The sequence below is a fragment of the Pelophylax lessonae genome (assembly GCF_965119305.1).
Source record: "Pelophylax lessonae genome assembly, contig: HAP1_SCAFFOLD_193, whole genome shotgun sequence".
NCBI lineage: Eukaryota > Metazoa > Chordata > Amphibia > Anura > Ranidae > Pelophylax > Pelophylax lessonae.
In genome coordinates, this window is record NW_028120117.1 from 83,259 (window position 1) to 104,979 (window position 21,721).

General features: G+C 52.6%; 1 protein-coding gene across 1 annotated transcript in view; it reads left to right on the forward strand.

Annotated features, from left to right (window-relative positions):
• The window catches only part of EXOC3L2 (exocyst complex component 3 like 2), a 68,451-nt gene extending 49,633 nt beyond the window's left edge, over positions 1-18,818 (forward strand). Inside the window, exons 8-13 of the mRNA XM_082276018.1 lie at positions 4,783-4,893; positions 5,062-5,197; positions 13,572-13,694; positions 13,773-13,928; positions 15,406-15,527; positions 18,169-18,818. Coding sequence (XP_082132144.1) covers positions 4,783-4,893; positions 5,062-5,197; positions 13,572-13,694; positions 13,773-13,928; positions 15,406-15,527; positions 18,169-18,469 — 949 coding nt within the window. The 3' untranslated portion in view covers positions 18,470-18,818. The remainder of the gene's footprint in view (positions 1-4,782; positions 4,894-5,061; positions 5,198-13,571; positions 13,695-13,772; positions 13,929-15,405; positions 15,528-18,168) is intronic.
• The last annotated feature ends 2,903 nt before the right edge of the window (positions 18,819-21,721 follow it).

Consider the following 21,721-nt stretch of genomic DNA (forward strand, 5'->3'; position numbering starts at 1 on the left):
CTACCCAGAGGAGGCTCAAAGAGGGTGAATGTACCCAGAGGAGGCACAGAGAGGGTGAATGTACCCAGAGGAGGCACAGAGAGGGTGAATCTACCCAGAGGAGACACAGAGAGGGTGAATCTACCCAGAGGAGGCACAGAGAGGGTGAATGTACCCAGAGGAGGCACAGAGAGGGTGAATCTACCCAGAGGAGACACAGAGAGGGTGAATCTACCCAGAGGAGGCACAGAGAGGGTGAATCTACCCAGAGGAGGCACAGAGAGGGTGAATGTTACCCAGAGGAGGCACAGAGAGGGTGAATCTACCCAGAGGAGGCACAGAGAGGGTGAATGTACCCAGAGGAGGCTCAGAGAGGGTGAATGTACCCAGAGGAGGCACAGAGAGGGTGAATGTACCCAGAGGAGGCTCAGAGAGGGTGAATGTACCCAGAGAGAGGCACAGAGAGGGTGAATGTACCCAGAGGAGGCACAGAGAGGGTGAATCTACCCAGAGGAGACACAGAGAGGGTGAATCTACCCAGAGGAGGCACAGAGAGGGTGAATCTACCCAGAGGAGGCACAGAGAGGGTGAATGTACCCAGAGGAGGCACAGAGAGGGTGAATCTACCCAGAGGAGACACAGAGAGGGTGAATCTACCCAGAGGAGGCACAGAGAGGGTGAATCTACCCAGAGGAGGCTCAGAGAGGGTGAATGTACCCAGAGGAGGCACAGAGAGGGTGAATGTACCCAGAGGAGGCACAGAGAGGGTGATGTACCCAGAGGAGGCACAGAGAGGGTGAATCTACCCAGAGGAGACACAGAGAGGGTGAATCTACCCAGAGGAGACACAGAGAGGGTGAATCTACCCAGAGGAGGCTCAGAGAGGGTGAATGTACCCAGAGGAGGCACAGAGAGGGTGAATGTACCCAGAGGAGGCACAGAGAGGGTGAATCTACCCAGAGGAGACACAGAGAGGGTGAATCTACCCAGAGGAGGCACAGAGAGGGTGAATGTACCCAGAGGAGGCACAGAGAGGGTGAATCTACCCAGAGGAGACACAGAGAGGGTGAATCTACCCAGAGGAGGCACAGAGAGGGTGAATGTACCCAGAGGAGGCACAGAGAGGGTGAATGTACCAGAGGAGGCACAGAGAGGGTGAATCTACCCAGAGGAGGCACAGAGAGGGTGAATGTACCCAGAGGAGGCTCAGAGAGGGTGAATGTACCCAGAGGAGGCTCAGAGAGGGTGAATGTACCCAGAGGAGGCACAGAGAGGGTGAATGTACCCAGAGGAGGCACAGAGAGGGTGAATCTACCCAGAGGAGACACAGAGAGGGTGAATCTACCCAGAGGAGGCACAGAGAGGGTGAATGTACCCAGAGGAGGCACAGAGAGGGTGAATCTACCCAGAGGAGACACAGAGAGGGTGAATCTACCCAGAGGAGGCACAGAGAGGGTGAATCTACCCAGAGGAGGCACAGAGAGGGTGAATGTACCCAGAGGAGGCACAGAGAGGGTGAATCTACCCAGAGGAGACACAGAGAGGGTGAATCTACCCAGAGGAGGCACAGAGAGGGTGAATGTACCCAGAGGAGGCACAGAGAGGGTGAATGTACCCAGAGGAGGCACAGAGAGGGTGAATCTACCCAGAGGAGGCACAGAGAGGGTGAATGTACCCAGAGGAGGCTCAGAGAGGGTGAATGTACCCAGAGGAGGCACAGAGAGGGTGAATCTACCCAGAGGAGGCTCAGAGAGGGTGAATGTACCCAGAGGAGGCACAGAGAGGGTGAATGTACCCAGAGGAGGCACAGAGAGGGTGAATCTACCCAGAGGAGACACAGAGAGGGTGAATCTACCCAGAGGAGGCACAGAGAGGGTGAATGTACCCAGAGGAGGCACAGAGAGGGTGAATCTACCCAGAGGAGACACAGAGAGGGTGAATCTACCCAGAGGAGGCACAGAGAGGGTGAATCTACCCAGAGGAGGCACAGAGAGGGTGAATCTACCAGAGGAGGCACAGAGAGGGTGAATGTACCCAGAGGAGGCACAGAGAGGGTGAATCTACCCAGAGGAGACACAGAGAGGGTGAATCTACCCAGAGGAGGCACAGAGAGGGTGAATGTACCCAGAGGAGGCACAGAGAGGGTGAATGTACCCAGAGGAGGCACAGAGAGGGTGAATCTACCCAGAGGAGGCACAGAGAGGGTGAATGTACCCAGAGGAGGCTCAGAGAGGGTGAATGTACCCAGAGGAGGCACAGAGAGGGTGAATCTACCCAGAGGAGGCTCAGAGAGGGTGAATGTACCCAGAGGAGGCACAGAGAGGGTGAATGTACCCAGAGGAGGCACAGAGAGGGTGAATCTACCCAGAGGAGACACAGAGAGGGTGAATCTACCCAGAGGAGGCACAGAGAGGGTGAATGTACCCAGAGGAGGCACAGAGAGGGTGAATCTACCCAGAGGAGGCTCAGAGAGGGTGAATCTACCCAGAGGAGGCACAGAGAGGGTGAATCTACCCAGAGGAGGCTCAGAGAGGGTGAATGTACCCAGAGGAGGGCTCAGAGAGGGTGAATGTACCCAGAGGAGGCACAGAGAGGGTGAATCTACCCAGAGGAGGCTCAGAGAGGGTGAATGTACCCAGAGGAGGCACAGAGAGGGTGAATCTACCCAGAGGAGGCACAGAGAGGGTGAATCTACCCAGAGGAGGCTCAGAGAGGGTGAATGTACCCAGAGGAGGCACAGAGAGGGTGAATGTACCCAGAGGAGGCACAGAGAGGTGAATGTACCCAGAGGAGGCACAGAGAGGGTGAATCTACCCAGAGGAGACACAGAGAGGGTGAATCTACCCAGAGGAGACACAGAGAGGGTGAATCTACCCAGGAGGAGGCTCAGAGAGGGTGAATGTACCCAGAGGAGGCACAGAGAGGGTGAATGTACCCAGAGGAGGCACAGAGAGGGTGAATCTACCCAGAGGAGACACAGAGAGGGTGAATCTACCCAGAGGAGGCACAGAGAGGGTGAATGTACCCAGAGGAGGCACAGAGAGGGTGAATCTACCCAGAGGAGACACAGAGAGGGTGAATCTACCCAGAGGAGGCACAGAGAGGGTGAATGTACCCAGAGGGAGGCACAGAGAGGGTGAATGTACCCAGAGGAGGCACAGAGAGGGTGAATCTACCCAGAGGAGGCACAGAGAGGGTGAATGTACCCAGAGGAGGCTCAGAGAGGGTGAATGTACCCAGGAGGAGGCACAGAGAGGGTGATCTACCCAGAGGAGGCTCAGAGAGGGTGAATGTACCCAGAGGAGGCACAGAGAGGGTGAATGTACCCAGAGGAGGCACAGAGAGGGTGAATCTACCCAGAGGAGGCACAGAGAGGGTGAATGGTACCGACAGAGGAGGCCACAGAGAGGGTGAATGTACCCAGAGGAGGCACAGAGAGGGTGAATGTACCCAGAGGAGGCACAGAGAGGGTGAATGTACCCAGAGGAGGCACAGAGAGGGTGAATGTACCCAGAGGAGGCACAGAGAGGGTGAATGTACCCAGAGGAGGCACAGAGAGGGGTGAATCTACCCAGAGGAGGCTCAGAGAGGGTGAATGTACCCAGAGGAGGCACAGAGAGGGTGAATGTACCCAGAGGAGGCACAGAGAGGGTGAATCTACCCAGAGGAGACACAGAGAGGGTGAATCTACCCAGAGGAGGCACAGAGAGGGTGAATGTACCCAGAGGAGGCACAGAGAGGGTGAATCTACCCAGAGGAGGCACAGAGAGGGTGAATCTACCCAGAGGAGGCACAGAGAGGGTGAATCTACCCAGAGGAGGCACAGAGAGGGTGAATGTACCCAGAGGAGGCACAGAGAGGGTGAATCTACCCAGAGGAGACACAGAGAGGGTGAATCTACCCAGAGGAGGCACAGAGAGGGTGAATGTACCCAGAGGAGGCACAGAGAGGGTGAATGTAACCAGAGGAGGCACAGAGAGGGTGAATCTACCCAGAGGAGGCACAGAGAGGGTGAATGTACCAGAGAGGCTCAGAGAGGGTGAATGTACCCAGAGGAGGCACAGAGAGGGTGAATCTACCCAGAGGAGGCTCAGAGAGGGTGAATGTACCCAGAGGAGGCACAGAGAGGGTGAATGTACCCAGAGGAGGCACAGAGAGGGTGAATCTACCCAGAGGAGACACAGAGAGGGTGAATCTACCCAGAGGAGGCACAGAGAGTGTGAATGTACCCAGAGGAGGCACAGAGAGGGTGAATCTACCCAGAGGAGGCTCAGAGAGGGTGAATCTACCCAGAGGAGGCACAGAGAGGGTGAATCTACCCAGAGGAGGCTCAGAGAGGTGAATGTACCCAGAGGAGGCTCAGAGAGGGTGAATGTACGCAGAGGAGGCACAGAGAGGGTGAATCTACCCAGAGGAGGCTCAGAGAGGGTGAATGTACCCAGAGGAGGCACAGAGAGGGTGAATCTACCCAGAGGAGGCACAGAGATTTATGAGGACATCGGCTGATATATTTCATAGAAATTGGATGTTTATTTTCGGATAGATATTTCCGAGGTTTTGTCCCCATAGTCAGTCAGGTGGAGGGCGGCCATATTGGCTCATTACATATTCCCGCTGTCTGCCATGTATAAAAAAGATCCGGCCCAATGGGTGCTGCACTGAAAGCTATGGAAGTGTCACCAAACATGTACAATATATTCTCCATCCTGTACTATACTCACAAGAGCTGTTCAGGGAAGATGCTGATTGCTTTATCTGACTGTTCTGGTTCTGTAACCATTTTTCTTGTCTCTCGGGGGTCAGCTTCCATAAGACAGTGGAAAGACTCTACTCTGAGCAAGATGGACCAACGGGGACCACGGACAACTTCATCTGCCGCATCACCAACATTGTCAACTGCTGCCCGCCATTCCGGTGAGAGAACTTTACAAAGCCAATGAGTTCATGTGTCACATGACCAGAGAATCTGCAGAGTGACGGTTCCTGGCACATGTGATGTGTGTGGCCTCGCATGTGGCATAATATCAATCACATTCAGATACGGGATAGTCCATTCACCGGCTCCTCTATCACCCCAAACAGGGAATTCGCCACTCGGATGGGCCAACTGGACAAAACACAAGGGGCGGAGCTTCTTTACCAATCTGAGGGCACTCTGGACCGTATTGTTAGCCTTGGCACACGCGGGATTTGTGACTTGGTGCTTCATGATCTGAAGGTAGAAGATATTACCTTCTGACTCCCACCCTCCATCCTCTGACCCCCATTCTCCATCCTCTGAACCCCATTCTCCATCCATTGACCCCTATCATCTGAACCCCATTCTAAAACCATTGACCACCATCCTCTGACCCCAGTTCTTCATCCTCTGACCCCCATTCTCCATCCTCTGACCCCAGTTCTTCATCCTCTGACCCCCATTCTCCATCCTCTGACCCCAGTTCTTCATCCTCTGACCCCCATTCTCCATCCTCTGACCCCCATCCTCTGACCCCAGTTCTTCATCCTCTGACCCCCATTCACCATCCTCTGAACCCCATTCTCCATCCATTGACCCCCATCCTCTGTCCCCCATCCTCTGACCCCTATTCTCCATCCTCTGAACCCCATTCTCCATCCTCTGAACCCCATTCTCCATCCTTTGACCCCCATCCTCTGTCCCCCATCCTCTGACCCCTATTCTTCATCCTTTGACCCCCATCCTCTGTCCCCAGTTCTTCATCCTCTGACCCCCATTCTCCATCCTCTGAACCCCATTCTCCATCCTCTGAACCCCATTCTCCATCCATTGACCCCCATCCTCTGTCCCCCATCCTCTGACCCCTATTCTTCATCCTCTGACCCCCATTCTCAAACCATTGACCCCCATCCTCTGACCCCAGTTCTTCATCCTCTGACCCCATTCTCCATCCTCTGAACCCCATTCTCCATCCATTTACCCCCATCCTCTGTCCCCCATCCTCTGAACCTTATTTTCCATCCTCTGAACCCCATTCTCCATCCATTGACCCCCATCCTCTGTCCCCCATCCTCTGACCCTTATTCTCCATCCTCTGAACCCCATTCTCAAACCATTGACCCCCATCCTCTGTCCCCCATCCTCTCACCCTTATTCTCCATCCTCTGAACCCCATTCTCCATCCATTGACCCCCATCCTCTCACCCTTATTTTCCATCCTCTGAACCCCATTCGCAAACCATTGACCCCCATCCTCTGACCCCAGTTCTTCATCCTCTGACTCCTATTCTCCATCCTCTAAACCCCATTCTCCATCCATTGAAACCCCATCCTCTGTCCCCCATCCTCTCACCCTTATTCTCCATCCTCTGAACCCCATTCTCCATCCATTGACCCCCATTCTCTGACCCCAGTTCTTCATCCTCTGACCCCTATTCTCCATCCTCTAAACCCCATTCTCCATCCATTGGCCCCCATCCTCTGACCCTTATTCTCCATCCTCTGAACCCCATTCTCCATCAATTGACCCCCATCCTCTGTCCCCCTTCCTCTGACCCTTATTCTCAATCCTCTGAACCCCATTCTCCATCCATTGACCCCCATCCTCTCACCCTTATTTTCCATCCTCGGAACCCCATTCTCCATCCATTGACCCCCATCCTCTGTCCCCCATCCTCTCACCCTTATTCTCCATCCTCTGAACCCCATTCTCCATCCATTGACCCCCATCCTCTGTCCCCCATCCTCTCACCCTTATTTTCCATCCTCTGAACCCCATTCTCCATCCATTGACCCCCATCCTCTGTCCCCCATCCTCTGACCCTTATTCTCCATCCTCTGAACCCCATTCTCCATCAATTGACCCCCATCCTCTGTCCCCCTTCCTCTGACCCTTATTCTCCATCCTCTGAACCCCATTCTCCATCCATTGACCCCCATCCTCTCACCCTTATTTTCCATCCTCGGAACCCCATTCTCCATCCATTGACCCCCATCCTCTGTCCCCCCATCCTCTCACCCTTATTCTCCATCCTCTGAACCCCATTCTCCATCCATTGACCCCCATCCTCTGTCCCCCATCCTCTCACCCTTATTTTCCATCCTCTGAACCCCATTCTCCATCCATTGACCCCCATCCTCTGTCCCCCATCCTCTGACCCTTATTCTCCATCCTCTGAACCCCATTCTCCATCAATTGACCCCCATATTCTGACCCCAGTTCTTCATCCTCTGACTCCTATTCTCCATCCTCTAAACCCCATTCTCCTTCCATAGACCCCCATCCTCTGTCCCCCATCCTCTCACCCTTATTTTCCATCCTCTGAACCCCATTCTCCATCCATTGACCCCCATCCTCTGTCCCCCATCCTCTGACCCTTATTCTCCATCCTCTGAACCCCATTCTCTATCCATTGACCCCCATTCTCTGACCCCAGTTCTTCATCCTATGACCCCTATTCTCCATCCTCTGAACCCCATTCTCCATCCATTGACCCCCAATCCTCTGTCTCCCATCCTCTGACCCATTTTCTCCATCCTCTGAACCCCATCCTCCATCCATTAACCCCCATTTTCTGACCCCCAATTCTTCATCCTCTGACCCCCATTCTCCATCCTCTGAATCCCATCCTCCATCCTCTGAACCCCATTCTCCATCCATTGACCCCCATCCTCTGACCCCAATTCTTCATCCTCTTACCCCCATCCTCCATCCTCTTAACCCCATTCTCCATCCATTGACCCCCATCCTCTGACCCCAATTCTTCATCCTCTGACCCCAATTCTTCATCCTCTTACCCCCATCCTTCATCCTCTGAATCCCATATTCCATCCTTTGACTCCCATCCTCTGTCCCCCATCCTCTGACCCTCATTCTCCATCCTTTAACCCCTTCCCCTAACCTCTGACCCTCATTTTCCATTCTTTGACCCCCCCCCCATTCTCCATCCTCTGACCTTTATTCTCCATCCTCTGGCCCCCAATCCTCTGATCCCCATCATCCACCCTCTGACCCCTATTCTCCACCCTCTGACCTTTATTCTCCATCCTCTGTCTCCCATTATTCATCCTCTGCCCTCATTCCCCATCCTCGGACCCCATTCCCCATCCTCTGACCCTTATCCTCCAGCCGCTGACCACCTATCTTCCTTCCTCTGATCCCCATTCTTCCTCGTCTGACCCCCGTCCTTCATCCTTCGACCCCCATCCTCTGTCTCCCATTCTGCATCCTCTGCCCCCATTTCCCACCCTCCTCACCCTCATCCTCCAGCCTCTGACCCCCATCCCCCCCCCTCCCGATACCCATCCTTCATCCTTTTACTCTCATCCTCTGTCCTCTATCCTCTGACCCTTATCCTCTGAACCACATTCTCCATCCATTGACCCCCATCCTTCATCCTCTGACCCCCTTATCCTTCACCCTCTGAACCCCATTTTCCATCCTCTGACCCCCATCCTCTGTCCCTCGACCTCTGACCCCCATTTTCCATCCTCTGACTCCCATCCTCTATCCTCCATCCTCTGTCCCCCATCTTCTATCCCCCATCCTCTTTCCCCCCATCCTCTGTCCCCCATCCTCTGAACCCCATCCTCTGTCCCCCATCCTCTGAACCCCATCCTCTGTCCCCCATCCTCTGTCCCCCATCCTCTGTCCCCCATCCTCTCTCCCCCATCCTCTGTCCCCCCATCCTCTATCCCCCATCCTCTGAACCCCATCCTCTGTCCCCTATCCTCTGAACCCCATCCTCTGTCCCCTATCCTCTGAACCCCATCCTCTGTCCCCCATCCTCTGTCCCCCATCCTCTGTCCCCCCATCCTCTGTCCCCCCATCCTCTATCCCCCATCCTCTGTCCCCCCATCCTCTATCCCCCATCCTCTGTCCCCCAACCTCTGAACCTCATCCTCTGTCCCCCATCCTCTGTCCCCCCATCCTCTATCCCCCATCCTCTGTCCCCCATCCTCTGTCCACCCTCCTCTGTCCCCCCATCCTCTATCCCCCATCCTCTGTCCCCCATCCTCAGTCCCCCCTCCTCTGTCCCCCCTCCTATGTCCCCCCTCCTATGTCCCTCGACCTCTGACCCCCATTTTCCATCCTCTGACTCCCATCCTCTATCCTCCATCCTCTGTCCCCCCATCTTCTGTCCCCCCATCTTCTGTCCCCCATCTTCTGTCCCCCATCCTCTCTCCCCCATCCTCTGTCCCCCCATCCTCTATCCCCCATCCTCTGTCCCCCATCCTCTGTCCCCCATCCTCTGAACCCCATCCTCTGTCCCCCATCCTCTGTCCCCCATCCTCTGTCCCCCCCATCCTCTATCCCCCATCCTCTGACCCTCCATCCTCTGTCCCTCCATCCTCTGTCCCCCATCCTCTGAACCCCATCCTCTGTCCCCCATCCTCTGAACCCCATCCTCTGTCCCCCATCCTCTGTCCCCCCATCCTCTGTCCCCCATCCTCTGTCCCCCCATCCTCTGTCCCCCATCTTCTGTCCCCCATCCTCTCTCCCCCATTCTCTGTCCCCCATCATCTATCCCCCATCCTCTTTCCCCCCATCCTCTGAACCCCATCCTCTGTCCCCCATCCTCTGAACCCCATCCTCTGTCCCCTATCCTCTGTCCCCCATCCTCTGTCCCCCATCCTCTGTCCCCCATCTTCTGTCCCCCATCCTCTCTCCCCCATCCTCTGTCAACCCATCCTCTGTCCCCCATCCTCTGTCCCCCATCTTCTGTCCCCCATCTTCTGTCCCCCATCCTCTCTCCCCCATCCTCTGTCCCCCCATCCTCTATCCCCCATCCTCTGAACCCCATCCTCTGTCCCCCATCCTCGGTCCCCCCATCCTCTATCTCCCATCCTCTGAACCCTATCCTCTGTCCCCCATCCTCTGTCCCCCATCCTCTGTCCCCCATCTTCTGTCCCCCATCCTCTGTCCCCCATCGTCTGTCCCCCATTCTCTGTCCCCCATCCTCTGAACCCCATCCTCTGTCCCCCATCCTCTGTCCCCTATCCTCTGTCCCCCATCCTCTGTCCCCTATCCTCTGTCCCCCATCCTCTGTCCCCCATCCTCTGTCCCCCATCCTCTATCCCCCATCCTCTGAACCCCATCCTCTGTCCCCATCCTCTATCCCCCATCCTCTGTCCCCCATCCTCTATCCCCCATCCTCTGAACCCCATCCTCTGTCCCCCCATCCTCTGCCCCCCATCCTCTATCTCCCATCCTCTGAACCCCATCCTCTGTCCCCCCATCCTCTATCCCCCATCCTCTGTCTCCCATCTTCTGTCCCCCATCCTCTCTCCCCCATCCTCTGTCAACCCATCCTCTGTCCCCCATCCTCTGTCCCCCATCTTCTGTCCCCCATCTTCTGTCCCCCATCTTCTGTCCCCCATCCTCTCTCCCCCATCCTCTGTCCCCCCATCCTCTATCCCCCATCCTCTGAACCCCATCCTCTGTCCCCCATCCTCGGTCCCCCCATCCTCTATCTCCCATCCTCTGAACCCTATCCTCTGTCCCCCATCCTCTGTCCCCCATCCTCTGTCCCCCATCCTCTGTCCCCCATCTTCTGTCCCCCATCCTCTGTCCCCCATCGTCTGTCCCCCATTCTCTGTCCCCCATCCTCTGAACCCCATCCTCTGTCCCCCATCCTCTGTCCCCTATCCTCTGTCCCCCATCCTCTGTCCCCCATCCTCTGTCCCCCATCCTCTATCCCCCATCCTCTGAACCCCATCCTCTGTCCCCATCCTCTATCCCCCATCCTCTGTCCCCCATCCTCTATCCCCCATCCTCTGAACCCCATCCTCTGTCCCCCCATCCTCTGCCCCCCATCCTCTATCCCCCATCCTCTGAACCCCATCCTCTGTCCCCCCATCCTCTATCCCCCATCCTCTGTCTCCCATCTTCTGTCCCCCATCCTCTGTCCCCCATCCTCTGTCCCCCATCCTCTGTTCCCCATCCTCTGTCCCCTATCCTCTGTCCCCCCACCCTCTATCCCCCATCCTCTGAACCCCATCCTCTGTCCCCCCATCCTCTGAACCCCATCCTCTGTCCCCCCACCCTCTATCCCCCATCCTCTGAACCCCATCCTCTGTCCCCCCACCCTCTATCCCCCATCCTCTGAACCCCATCCTCTGTCCCCCCATCCTCTGTCACCCCATCCTCTATCCCCCATCCCCCCCCTCCCGATACCCATCCTTCATCCTTTTACTCTCATCCTCTGTCCTCTATCCTCTGACCCTTATCCTCTGAACCACATTCTCCATCCATTGACCCCCATCCTTCATCCTCTGACCCCCTTATCCTTCACCCTCTGAACCCCATTTTCCATCCTCTGACCCCCATCCTCTGTCCCTCGACCTCTGACCCCCATTTTCCATCCTCTGACTCCCATCCTCTATCCTCCATCCTCTGTCCCCCATCTTCTATCCCCCATCCTCTTTCCCCCCATCCTCTGTCCCCCATCCTCTGAACCCCATCCTCTGTCCCCCATCCTCTGAACCCCATCCTCTGTCCCCCATCCTCTGTCCCCCATCCTCTGTCCCCCATCTTCTGTCCCCCATCCTCTCTCCCCCATCCTCTCTCCCCCATCCTCTGTCCCCCCATCCTCTATCCCCCATCCTCTGAACCCCATCCTCTGTCCCCTATCCTCTGAACCCCATCCTCTGTCCCCTATCCTCTGAACCCCATCCTCTGTCCCCCATCCTCTGTCCCCCCATCCTCTGTCCCCCCATCCTCTATCCCCCATCCTCTGTCCCCCCATCCTCTATCCCCCATCCTCTGTCCCCCAACCTCTGAACCTCATCCTCTGTCCCCCATCCTCTGTCCCCCCATCCTCTATCCCCCATCCTCTGTCCCCCATCCTCTGTCCCCCCTCCTCTGTCCCCCCATCCTCTATCCCCCATCCTCTGTCCCCCATCCTCTGTCCCCCCTCCTCTGTCCCCCCTCCTATGTCCCCCCTCCTATGTCCCTCGACCTCTGACCCCCATTTTCCATCCTCTGACTCCCATCCTCTATCCTCCATCCTCTGTCCCCCCATCTTCTGTCCCCCCATCTTCTGTCCCCCATCTTCTGTCCCCCATCCTCTCTCCCCCATCCTCTGTCCCCCCATCCTCTATCCCCCATCCTCTGTCCCCCATCCTCTGTCCCCCATCCTCTGAACCCCATCCTCTGTCCCCCATCCTCTGTCCCCCATCCTCTGTCCCCCCATCCTCTATCCCCCATCCTCTGACCCTCCATCCTCTGTCCCTCCATCCTCTGTCCCCCATCCTCTGAACCCCATCCTCTGTCCCCCATCCTCTGAACCCCATCCTCTGTCCCCCATCCTCTGTCCCCCCATCCTCTGTCCCCCATCCTCTGTCCCCCCATCCTCTGTCCCCCATCTTCTGTCCCCCATCCTCTCTCCCCCATTCTCTGTCCCCCATCATCTATCCCCCATCCTCTTTCCCCCCATCCTCTGAACCCCATCCTCTGAACCCCATCCTCTGTCCCCTATCCTCTGTCCCCCATCCTCTGTCCCCCATCCTCTGTCCCCCATCTTCTGTCCCCCATCCTCTCTCCCCCATCCTCTGTCAACCCATCCTCTGTCCCCCATCCTCTGTCCCCCATCTTCTGTCCCCCATCTTCTGTCCCCCATCCTCTCTCCCCCATCCTCTGTCCCCCCATCCTCTATCCCCCATCCTCTGAACCCCATCCTCTGTCCCCCATCCTCGGTCCCCCCATCCTCTATCTCCCATCCTCTGAACCCTATCCTCTGTCCCCCATCCTCTGTCCCCCATCCTCTGTCCCCCATCCTCTGTCCCCCATCTTCTGTCCCCCATCCTCTGTCCCCCATCGTCTGTCCCCCATTCTCTGTCCCCCATCCTCTGAACCCCATCCTCTGTCCCCCATCCTCTGTCCCCTATCCTCTGTCCCCCATCCTCTGTCCCCTATCCTCTGTCCCCCATCCTCTGTCCCCCATCCTCTGTCCCCCATCCTCTATCCCCCATCCTCTGAACCCCATCCTCTGTCCCCATCCTCTATCCCCCATCCTCTGTCCCCCATCCTCTATCCCCCATCCTCTGAACCCCATCCTCTGTCCCCCATCCTCTGCCCCCCATCCTCTATCCCCCATCCTCTGAACCCCATCCTCTGTCCCCCCATCCTCTATCCCCCATCCTCTGTCTCCCATCTTCTGTCCCCCATCCTCTGTCCCCCATCCTCTGTCCCCCATCCTCTGTCCCCCATCCTCTGTTCCCCATCCTCTGTCCCCTATCCTCTGTCCCCCCACCCTCTATCCCCCATCCTCTGAACCCCATCCTCTGTCCCCCCATCCTCTATCCCCCATCCTCTGAACCCCATCCTCTGTCCCCCCACCCTCTATCCCCCATCCTCTGAACCCCATCCTCTGTCCCCCCACCCTCTATCCCTCATCCTCTGAACCCCATCCTCTGTCCCCCCATCCTCTGTGCCCCCATCCTCTATCCCCCATCCTTTGTCCCCCATCCTCTGCCCCCCATCCTTTGTCCCCCATCCTCTATCCCCTATCCTCTGTCCCCTATCCTCTGACCCCCATCCTCGGTCCCCCATCCTCTGTCCCCCATCACCCTGTTACCCTTCCTTCATCCATCCCAGCTGATGGCCTCTTTTATGTTTTTCTCCGCCTGGCAGCCATTTTGCCGGAAGGTTCTGGGCCGCCGCTGGCTGAGTAACTCCGATGTGTGTGATGGGATTGTGTCAGGTCTTGCGGAATGCGCGGTCACTCTTCGCAGGCTGAGCCCGGGACCCTACCAGGTACGGAGACCCTCATCTGTCTGTATTGTGACAGAGAAATCTGTACAGTAATAACGCCCCCCCTCCCCCACTCCCTAGGCCACAGTGTCCGAGCTCCACCGCCGCGTCCTCCTGGAGTATGTGCGGCCTCTGATCCAGGGCAAGATGTCCTTCACCACCTCCCGGAGCAGGAAGAGAGCCGCCAGCAAACTGAGAGAGGAGAACCGCCACATCGGACAGATCTTCACCAAACTGGTGAGACACTAATGGTTCCATCCCTACACTGAGATCTCCATCCCTACACTTAGAGATCTCCACTCCTACACTGAGAGATCTCCACCCCTACACTGAGAGATCTCCACCCCTACACTGAGAGATCTCCACCCCTACACTTAGAGATCTCCACTCCTACACTGAGAGATCTCCATCCCTACACAGAGATCTCCATCCCTACACTTAGAGATCTCCATCCCTACACTGAGAGATCTCCACCCCTACACTGAGAGATATCCACCCCTACACTGAGAGATCTCTATCCCTACACTGAGATCTCCTTCCCTACACTTAGAGATCTCCACCCCTACACTGAGAGATCTCCACCCCTACACTGAGAGATCTCCATCCCTACACTGAGAGATCTCCATCCCTACACTGAGATCTCCACCCCTACACTGAGATCTCCATCCCTACACTGAGAGATCTCCACCCCTACACTGAGATCTCCATCCCTACATTGAGATCTCCATCCCTACACTGAGAGAGGAGAACCGCCACATCGGACAGATCTTCACCAAACTGGTGAGACACTAATGGTTCCATCCCTACACTGAGATCTCCATCCCTACACTTAGAGATCTCCACCCCTACACTGAGAGATTTCCATCCCTACACTGAGATCTCCATCCCTACACTGAGAGATCTCCATCCCTACACTGAGAGATCTCCATCCCTACACTGAGATCTCCATCCCTACACTTAGAGATCTCCATCCCTACACTGAGAGATCTCCACCCCTACACTGAGAGATATCCACCCCTACACTGAGAGATCTCTATCCCTACACTGAGATCTCCATCCCTACACTTAGAGATCTCCACCCCTACACTGAGAGATCTCCACCCCTACACTGAGAGATCTCCATCCCTACACTGAGAGATCTCCATTCCTACACTGAGATCTCCATCCCTACACTGAGATCTCCACCCCTACACTGAGATCTCCATCCCTACACTGAGAGATCTCCACTCCTACACTGAGATCTCCATCCCTACACTGAGAGATCTCCATCCCTACACTGAGATCTCCATCCCTACACTGAGATCTCCATCCCTACACTGAGAGATCTCCACCCCTACACTGAGAGATCTCCACCCCTACACTGAGAGATCTTCATCCCTACACACTGAGAGATCTCCATCCCTACACTGAGAGATCTCCACCCCTACACCGAGAGATCTTCATCCCTACACACTGAGAGATCTCCATCCCTACACACTGAGATCTTCATTCCTACACACTGATATCTCCATCCCTACACACTGAGATCTCCATCCCTACTCACTGAGATCTTCATTCCTACACACTGATATCTCCATCCCTACACACTGATATCTCCATCCCTACACACTGAGATCTCCATCCCCACCTCTCATCCTATCATTGTATCTGCTCATATCCTAATCTCACCGTTCTCTTCCCCTCATCCTCTCCCCCCGATCCTCCCTTTTCTCAGGAGTCCCCACAAGCTGTGCTGGATCAGGTCATCCCCCGACTCACAGAGATTCTGGTTCTGGAAGACATGGCGTCCATCCAGATGGAGGTGGGAATGTTGGTGTCGGACTTTCCAGACTTTAGGTTAGTATTACAGATACAATTTCTTCTCCTTGGCCGAAAGTGAAATATTCTATGTGTACTGAGTATAAAAGAAGGTAAAAGTTCCCGAAGATCATAGATGGGGGAGTTTTTAGATCCAGGAGATCATAGATCGGGGGAGTTCATAGATCGGGAAGATCATAGATCGGTGAGACCATAGATCAGGGAGATCATAGATCTTGGAGTTCAAAGATTCTGAAGATCATTGATCAGGGAGATAATAGATCCGGGAGATAATAGATCCGGGAGATCATAGATCTGGGAGATCATAGACCTGGGAGATCATAGATCAGGGAGATCATAGATCAGGGAGATCATTGATCCTGGAGATCATAGATCAGGGAGATCATTGATCCGGGAGATAATAGATCCGGGAGATCAAAGATCTGTGAGTTCATAGAGTCTGGAGATCATTGATCAGGGAGATAATAGATCTGGGAGATCATAGATCCGGGAAGTTCATAGATTCTGCAGATAATAGATTGGAGAGGTTGTGACAGAAACCATCCCACAGTCCGCCTGAGTGCTTTGATCAGTATATACGGCTTCCTGCTGTCTGAACATAGATATCAGGTATTATAGCCGCATATTGCAACCAAGAACTAGACAAAACTCATTTAGCTGCAAAGCTGGAACTGTTTATTGAATAAGATTACTGGCTTTTTATACACTTGAGAAGTAGGTCAGTCACCACATGAACACCCAAACATTTACCCAAAACATCACACAAAGGTGAGATAACGAGGTACAGCTGACTCATGGCTAATCCCATCATAGAGGATCCTTAAGAGTTTAGTCAAATTTGCCAACACATAATAGAAACATTAAGTTGATTAAACAACTAGCCACATGGACAAGCAGAGGTCTCATTTCAGGTCAGACTGTCCGGCCTCAAGCTCACAAAGTACAATACACATTATTACAAGTATAAACACATCCCCCAATAGTTTGCTAGCAGAAATTAGGTGTGGTAATTAGCACAATTAACAATACAAACAGTGATCTCCCCCATCCTCTGACTAGTAAGCAACAAATGTTTAGGGAGACCATAGATTCAGGAGTTCAAAGATAAGGGAGATCAAAGATTGGGGAGTTCATAGATCAGGGAGATCATGGATTCGGCAATTCATAGATCCAGGAGATCATAGATGAGGAGGTCATGGATCAGGGAGGTCATAGATCAGGGAGACCATAGATTCGGGAGTTCAAAGATCAGGAAGATCATAGATTGGGTGGTTTAATAGATCTGGGAGATCATAGATGTGGAAAATCATAGATCCTGGAGATCATAGATTGGGGAGATCATAGATTGGGGAGATCATAGATCTGGGATATCATAGATTGGGGAGTTAATAGATCGGGGGGATCATAGATTGGGGAGTTCATAGACCTGGGAGATCATAGATCCAGGAGTTCATAGATCCTGGATCTTGGATCCGGGAGATCATAGATCCGGGAGATCATAGATCAGGGAGTTCATAGATCTGGAAGATCATAGATCCAGGAGTTCATAGATCCAGGAGATCATAGATCAGGGAGTTCATAGATCCGGAAGATCATAGATCCGGGAGTTCATAGATCCAGGAGATCATAGATCAGGGAGTTCATAGATACGGGAGATCATAGTTCGGGGAGGCCATAGATCATGAAGTTCATAGATCAGAGAGTTTATAGATCTGGGAGATCATAGATCAGAGATTTTAAAGATCCAGGAGTTCATAGGTCAGGGATATCATAGATCAGAGAGTTCTTAGATACAGGAGTTCATAGATCCGGAAGATCATAAATCCAGGAGTTAAAAGATCCGGGAGATCATAGATCCAGGAGTTTATAGACCCGTGAGATCATCGATCAGAGAGCCCATAAATCAGGGAGGACATCAATCTAATCATAGATCCGAAAGATCACAGATCATGGAGTTAAGAAATCAGGAAGTCCTAAATCCGGGAGATCATTGATCCCTGAGAGTTGGGCAGTGCCTGAGTCTAATCAGATGCAAGCAGTCTCCAGGTAGTTTTCCAGTATGAAGAATCCACAGAGGGAGATTCTTCCATCTCAGCTGTCGTGTAGATGAAGGGATCTGTTGGATATTTTCCATTTAGTTTGGGGACTGGACAGACTTGTTATTCCTGGAGGCCCCCCATGCAGATAATGTTTTTGGGAAAAGGTCCCCCAACCTAATCTGTTCACCAGTTCCTAACAAATTTGGTATAGACAATAGACTGGCTTCTTTTTAGTCACATTGGACGATCCCTGAGAGGTGACAGACCAGATCACTGATATTATATGACGAAAATTAAACAATCTGCTCCAAACCTTAATTGCTTGTAGTCATTTTGTATGAAGTGAGGGGTTATTATGGCAGTTCCCTCACCCTTGTTGTGTGCTAATGACCTCTATATCATACTTTGTACTCTTCCTTCCTTCCTTCCTTCATATTAGAGGTCATCGAGGTCTTCCCAGGAGTCAGGACCTCCTAATCTTCCACTTCTGTCCTTTTCCTGTCTCTAGCTGTACCAGCCCTGATTTCCTTACTGCTGGGAGAACATCGGCTTTAACTCTTCCTGCACCCAGCCATGACACTTCCTGCTCCCAGCCATGACACTTCTCTGTTATGTTTCAGGAAACGTCATCTGTCCTCCCTCCTCGATGTCCGGGGCTTGTGGGACCCAAGTGAGCGGCATCAGATTCTGGGTGTTCTGCATGACTTGGAAGGGGCAGACGCACTTCCACCATGTCGGGGAGCTGTGGGCTTCTTCTCTGAAATCTCTATTACACATGATAATCACTGCATCAATGTCAGCCTCTCAAGAGCCTCACAGTTTGGCCGCAGAACAATAAGTCTCCTTAGCAGGCGCGGGAGGATTACATCAAATCATGTTGGAGGTGGACCGTCTCCTGGAGAAGAGGATACCCAGCTTTAGAAGGAGCTGCAAGATTTCTTGTAGAATTGTACATGTTGGGGTGTGCAAAATATGAGGGAACTGATGTAGCAAAATAAGGGGATTCATTGAGAAATCCATTTATCTTGCCGTATGTTGTACATTTTGTGTGGTTCAGAAGACATGTTCTCTCAGGTAGCAGCAAGAAATTGGAAGTCGTTGGTTCTGTTGGGAAAATGGGACATCTCAGTACTTCTGGGAAGTTGAGGATCTCCATACTCACTGGAAATTGGGGGATCTCAGTTCTCATGGAAAAATGGAAGATCTCAGTTCTTCTCTCATAAAAGATGTGGGTTCTCAGTACTCTTAGTAAGTTGGGGAATCTCAGTTTGCTTCGGAAGTTGAGGATCTTTTTACTTTCATTAAGTTGGAGGATCTCAGCACTCTTGGTAAATTGGGGAATCTTAGTTTTCCCTGGACTCTAAAGGGATCCTATTTCTTTCAGGAAGCAAAGGGATCTCAGTACTTTTGGGAAGTTAGGGGATCTTGACTCACCAGACAGAGTTGGGTAATTTTAGTTCTCTAGGAAAGTTGGGGGACCTTGGTACTTTTCGAAAGTTGGAGATTATGATTTTCTTAGGAAGTTTTGGATTTCAGATCTCTTGGGAAGTGGGGGATCACAGTCCTTTTGAGAATCTGGGGATTGAAGTTCTCTTGGGAAGTTGGGGATCCCAATACTCCTAGGAAGTTGGAGTGTCTCAGTTTCCTGGGGAAGCTGGAGAATCTCATTTCACTCAGGAATTGGGAGAATCTCAGTTCTTAGGGGAAGTTAAGGGATCTTGGCTATCTTGGGAAGTTGGGAAATCTTGGCTCTTTCAGAAAGTCTAGGGTTTCAGGTCTCTCTTGGGAAGTTGGGAAATCTTGGCTCTTTCGGGAAGTCTAGGGTTTCAGGTCTCTCTTGGGAAGTTGGGAAATCTTGGCTTTTTCAGGAAGTCTAGGGTTTCAGGTCTCTCTTGGGAAGTTGGGAAATCTTGGCTCTTTCAGGAAGTCTAGGGTTTCAGGTCTCTCTTGGGAAGTTGGTAAATCTTGGCTTTTTCAGTAAGTCTAGGGTTTCAGGTCTCTCTTGGGAAGTTGGGAAATACTGGCTCTTTCAGGAAGTCTAGGGTTTCAGGTCTCTCTTGGGAAGTTGGGAAATCTTGGCTCTTTCAGGAAGTCTAGGGTTTCAGGTCTCTCTTGGGAAGTTGGTAAATCTTGGCTTTTTCACTAAGTCTAGGGTTTCAGGTCTCTCTTGGGAAGTTGGGAAATCTTGGCTCTTTCAGGAAGTCTAGGGTTTCAGGTCTCTCTTGGGAAGTTGGGAAATCTTGGCTCTTTCAGAAAGTCTAGGGTTTCAGGTCTCTCTTGGGAAGTTGGGAAATCTTGGCTCTTTCGGGAAGTCTAGGGTTTCAGGTCTCTCTTGGGAAGTTGGGAAATCTTGGCTCTTTCAGGAAGTCTAGGGTTTCAGGTCTCTCTTGGGAAGTTGGGAAATCTTGGCTTTTTCAGTAAGTCTAGGGTTTCAGGTCTCTCTTGGGAAGTTGGGAAATCTTGGCTCTTTCAGGAAGTCTAGGGTTTCAGGTCTCTCTTGGGAAGTTGGGAAATCTTGGCTCTTTCAGGAAGTCTAGGGTTTCAGGTCTCTCTTGGGAAGTTGGGAAATCTTGGCTCTTTCGGGAAGTCTAGGGTTTCAGGTCTCTCTTGGGAAGTTGGGAAATCTTGGCTCTTTCAGGAAGTCTAGGGTTTCAGGTCTCTCTTGGGAAGTTGGGAAATCTTGGCTCTTTCAGGAAGTCTAGGGTTTCAGGTCTCTCTTGGGAAGTTGGGAAATCTTGGCTTTTTCAGGAAGTCTAGGGTTTCAGGTCTCTCTTGGGAAGTTTGGAAATCTTGGCTTTTTCAGCAAGTCTAGGGTTTCAGGTCTCTCTTTGGAATTTGGGAAATCTTGGCTCTTTCAGAAAGTCTAGGGTTTCAGGTCTCTCTTGGGAAGTTTGGAAATCTTGGCTCTTTTAGGAAGTCTAGGGTTTCAGGTCTCTCTTGGGAAGTTGGGAAATCTTGGCTCTTTCAGGAAGTCTTGGGTTTCAGGTCTCTCTTGGGAAGTTGGGAAATCTTGGCTCTTTCAGGAAGTCTAGGGTTTCAGGTCTCTCTTGGGAAGTTGGGAAATCTTGGCTCTTTTAGGAAGTCTAGGGTTTCAAGTCTCTCTTGGGAAGTTGGGAAATCTTGGCTCTTTCAGGAAGTCTAGGGTTTCAGGTCTCTTTTGGGAAGTTGAGGCTCTCTGTTCTTTCAGAGAGTTTGGGGAACTCAGCTCTCTTTAAAAAGTAGAAGATCTTGGTTCTCACTGGAAGATGGGAGATCGTGGTTGGAAGGGGGCCTCAGTTCCCTCAGGAAGAGGCAGAACAATGTTTTAGCACTCTACACAAATATGTAATATTAAGGTAAATGGGCAGTAAATGTGAGACTGCTTTGCCCACCATTTATTGATTATGAATCACCTTGCGGTGCTAGAAAGTTCCAGAATCCTAGGCCCGGTCTGTATACAGTACCTCAAGATCTTTCCAGCTTCAAATGAACCCTGACCTGTTTTTTACCCACCCCTTGCCAACTAACTGTTACATGCATGATTCCATAGGCAGTCAAGGCTCAGAAATGTGACAGTTGGTTGCTGGGGAGGGATTTAGTTCCAGGAGAGGTGAAATGTAATCTTAATTTGGTGAAAAGGCACAACCTGGTCCTATGATTTGGGGACTTCCTTTTCCCACTTTTCTAGAAATGTTTGTAGATGTTGGTGGACAGGGCAGGGGCACCAGAAGGCGGACAGTCTGAGGTCAGACTGATGGGAAGTGTGGAGGGTTCTGTGAATGTCTCCAGATCTTCTGTGCAAAACATAAAGAAAGGCTATTGCCTTGTCCGTGTATATAAAGTATATATTGATATGAAGTAATAATAAATCTTAATTTAACAATTCTCTGGACCTCTGTCTTCTCTCGGCACTCCGATCCTCAGAGAATGGAGAGTAATAAAGTCTATGGCAGCGTCTTAGGCGAGGAATTTATCATCGGAGATGTGGCCATATTATGAATGATGGTCCGGCTCGGCCAAAATGAAAGTTTTATTCCAATCATCATCAGCAAGGCAATGGTGGTGTTTGAAGAGAAAAATTGACCGCACTCTGGAGTAAGTGAACTGGAGATGTTTATTCCCATAAACTCAAATACACAGTGCATCACACAGACATGGGACAGGTTGACGCGTTTCACGACTCTATCGGTCGCT